This window comes from Ceratosolen solmsi, unplaced genomic scaffold (assembly GCF_000503995.2).
Source record: "Ceratosolen solmsi marchali unplaced genomic scaffold, CerSol_1.0 scaffold6, whole genome shotgun sequence".
In the NCBI taxonomy this organism is placed as follows: Eukaryota; Metazoa; Arthropoda; class Insecta; order Hymenoptera; family Agaonidae; genus Ceratosolen; species Ceratosolen solmsi.
Genome location: NW_011948414.1, coordinates 10281308 through 10285195, shown reverse-complemented (window position 1 = coordinate 10285195; position 3888 = coordinate 10281308). Strand labels below are relative to the sequence as shown.

At 32.0% G+C, this 3888-nt stretch overlaps 1 protein-coding gene across 1 annotated transcript in view; it reads left to right on the top strand.

Annotated features, from left to right (window-relative positions):
- Nucleotides 1-293: 293 nt before the first annotated feature.
- Nucleotides 294-3888, top strand: part of LOC105368033 (SOX domain-containing protein dichaete) — a 35859-nt gene continuing 32264 nt past the window's right edge. The window contains exon 1 of the mRNA XM_011506928.1: nucleotides 294-727. Within this exon, the coding sequence (XP_011505230.1) occupies nucleotides 723-727 (5 nt within the window). The 5' untranslated portion in view covers nucleotides 294-722. The remainder of the gene's footprint in view (nucleotides 728-3888) is intronic.

The following is a 3888-nucleotide window of genomic DNA, read 5'->3' as shown; positions in this document are numbered from 1 at the left end:
CCCTGATCACCCCCACTGTGAGGTAATCGGCGTTGCGCGCGCGGTCTGCAAGAAATTGAAAGAGAGAGAGAGAGAGAGAGAGCTAGAGAGAGCGAGAGACAGAGAGACAGAGAGACAGCGGGACAGAGGGAGAGAGAGAGAGAGAGAGAAAGAGAGTGAGAGCGAGCGAGTGAGAGAGAGATGCCGACGGGGGAAGGAGAATAGGTGTGAGCGAGAGGAGGAAGGAGTGGAGCTTGGGACCAGGATCCGCTGGGCTCCTGTACACTCACGAATTACCGGCCGTGACGCGCGGAGTCTTCTCGCGCGTTCTCCTCCGTGTTTTCTCGGCGGCGCACTTCCTTTCATAAATAATAAATCGGCGATTAGCACGCTGATAAACTCACTGACCGGCCGCTTTTGTTTGTCCTCCTCGCCCGTGCGTAGGTGCGACGGAGTATGCGTCATTGACATGAGTGCCAGAGAGTGGAACTGAGGATGTGCCGCGACGTGCAGTGAGCGGTATCACGGGATTAACTGATTACTCTTTTCTTGGTTTATTATTTATATTCGCTTCGTTTTGCCTGGCTGGTTTTTCAAGGAGCTAAGGCTCGTGAGTGCCGGATAATTGTGAAGAAGCCACGGCAGGCGAGGAATATTATTTATAATAACGGAAGAGAGACGAGAGTCTCAATCACGGAAGCACGATTGAGCTGGATTTGCATCAACGGGCCGCCGGCCACTTTATGAGGTGGGTTCTCGCCAGTCCGAGATTAAAGCGGACTAAGCATTAAAAATTTACTTTCATTAATTTGTTTACCAAGCACTATATCGGTTGTATTATACGCAACTGATAAGTAAGGACCGTTGGCTTTTATCATATTCCTACCTCTGACATTTACCATACGTAGATCTACAATCGATAATAAGAATCATAATATTGGTAAATGAATTGCCTAAATAATGTACAGTATGATTATATTTTATGTTCAATTACTATTGAATGTATTAGAGCCACGTTAGGAAGGGTGGACAAATACTATGATAGTTATAAGTTATAAGACATTCCTCACATACTCACAGTATGGCATTATTACTAGTTAATATGTTTGCATTAATGTTAAAACTCCATAAAACTTTAATAAAAAAAAAAAATAATAAAAATAAATAAATAAATAAATAAATAATAATAATAACCACTATATCGCGGCTGAATTTAATAATTGCAGAAGATGTCACATAATATTTATATTTGATAATGCTTATCGGACGCACGTAAAACTTTCAATGAACGTTTCGTCACCATCCGTGAACATTAATGCAAAAACATATCACGCTACAGTAATAATCCAAATACTACATAATAATTTATTATAATATAACATTAAGTAACATACCGTTAAATAGACTACAAATTGTAGATATGCACTGAGAGATAACCACCTTAAATATTTAAGTAATAAAGATGCAATAAGGCGAGCGATGAATATGAATGAAAATAAATTTCGTCATGGTGCAAGCTGGTGCAGGTAAGCGTAAAAAATGTACAGCCACGAGTTGTGTCCAATTAGAGCGTAGTTTATGGGCAATGAATGCCGGAGTCACGGCGCGTGAAAAGCACGACGGAAGGGGAATAAAAAAAAAAAAAAAAAGAAGGAAAAAGAAGAGTTGAAGTGGCATTAGAAACATTAGTAACAAACATTATGAACAAGATTTTTCAATAGCTTTCATTGGAGCTTCGAATTGTTATTAACAAGAGGTGCATATTTGTTATTGGTTATTAAAAGCAATTTCGAAATATTGGTAATGTCAGTATAATAATTTTGCCCCTAGTATTAGCAGTTTTATATGAATTCATTCGCGTAATAGAATTAAAGTTTTAATTGCGATAAAACATTTTAATATACTTCAGCGTTTCATCTTATTTCATACATTTTAATTTGGGCTGTTAATTGTTATTTGTAATTTGATAATCGGGCTTATAATGAAGCTAACGCAAGCTAATTGAATAAATTTACTTGAATTTGAATATTAAATCAAAATAGCGCATCTGCCATAGCTTATCATTATCATTACTATCACATCATATTGAATAATATATGATACATAATATTTTGTAAATAGAAATTATGTTTGGGCTTGCTGATGTTCATTAACAGACTGAAAACATAAATAGGAAAATAAATCATTAATAATTGACGGCTATCTAGTAAAAAAAAAAAATAAATAAAAATAGAGTTATTTCAATTTCTTATGCTAATATTCATATAAAAATTCCCTCTCTAATACCGTTTTAATTATATTAAATTTAATTTCAAAGCAATAACAATCGCTCGTTAACAACATACTCGCGTAATTAGATAAGTAATATACTTTAGATAACTGGAGCAATTTTTTTTCCTTTCACAATATACTCATTCTAATAAAGAGTAAAAATTTTTAAGTTCAAGAAAACTCATTAGTTAGATGATATTTAAATAGAGCAAGTAGATTTGCTTTAATAAACATAAGTACGCAGCGTAATTTAAGTAGGTAGGAGAATCTGTTAGACACATATAAAAAACATATCGAGCATTGATAAAATCATTTAAATACATAATTAAGAATTTCTAGTAATTTACCTCCGGGAATATTCGCGTAGCTTATACAAATTCAAAAATTTATTATCAAGTATTTCATTACTAATCAGTTCAATCTATCAAATAATAATAATAATAAACTCATATAAGAAGAAGACTTCAGATATTAATATAATTAAAACAGTTATGTAAAAATTTCACTCTAAAATCATGTGAAAATTACGCGCCTCTATTTCGGATAGAAATTTTTAAAAATCCAAATACATTGATGAAAGCACAAGGGCGATCCATTTAAGGCTCTCAGTCGAAAATTTACGAGGCCCGTTGCTAGTCTCTCTATCATAAGTCGCACTGTTTACCGGGAGCAAACGTCCTCCTCGTGGGGCAATCCGAGCAAAAGCTAGAGCAAACAGCTCGATGACCCCTATTTCACTCTCTCTCTCTCTCTCTATCTCTATCTCTATCTCTCTCTCTCTCTCTCTCTCTCTCTCTATATATATATATATATATATATATATATATATATCACTTTAGCTCTTTGTATATAAGTCGGTGTATCTCCCTGTCCTGTTTGAAAAAGCGAGAATTACGACTCAATATTTTTTCTAGCTCCCATGGGGATTGACATACGTCGGAAAATTTACCTAATTGTTTTAGTGCGAATCTTTTTATTAAATATCGGATTTTTAACAATTTTTGCTTTAATTTTACACTTTAAGGTTGTATTATGGGCTAGCGCGTGAAGTATCAAAGTGTATTATTTTACAGTAAAAATTGTAATTTGCCAATTTTTTGTCAATATTTGTAAGAAAAGAACTTTTCATTTATAAAAATAATATAATATATTTGAAGGTATATTTAATGCATTTTTAAAATGTTATATTATTATTATACGTCAATAATATTATTAAAAATATTAGTAACAGAGAATAAATTTAATTATCATATTTAAGAATAATTTACTTAGTCGAATATAAAGAAAGCATATTATTTTATTTAATAATATTTTAATATGATACCTCATATAAATTATTCAATTAACGTTAATTAAAATATATCTTACTTTTTTTTTATAATAATGATTTACTTAAACATTAAATATAAAATACATTATTTACATTACATTAAAATACTCGTATCGCATTGTGCTATTACGAATAATGAATTTCTATCTATAAATTTATATAATATATATTAATAAATTTAAGCTAAACATGCCAGTCAAGCTAAATAATGCATGGAATAACGAAACTTTTCCTATTATTGAACGTTAAAATCAATATTTGCATTGAACTACATAATTTTTATTACTTAAAAGGATTAATTTTATAAT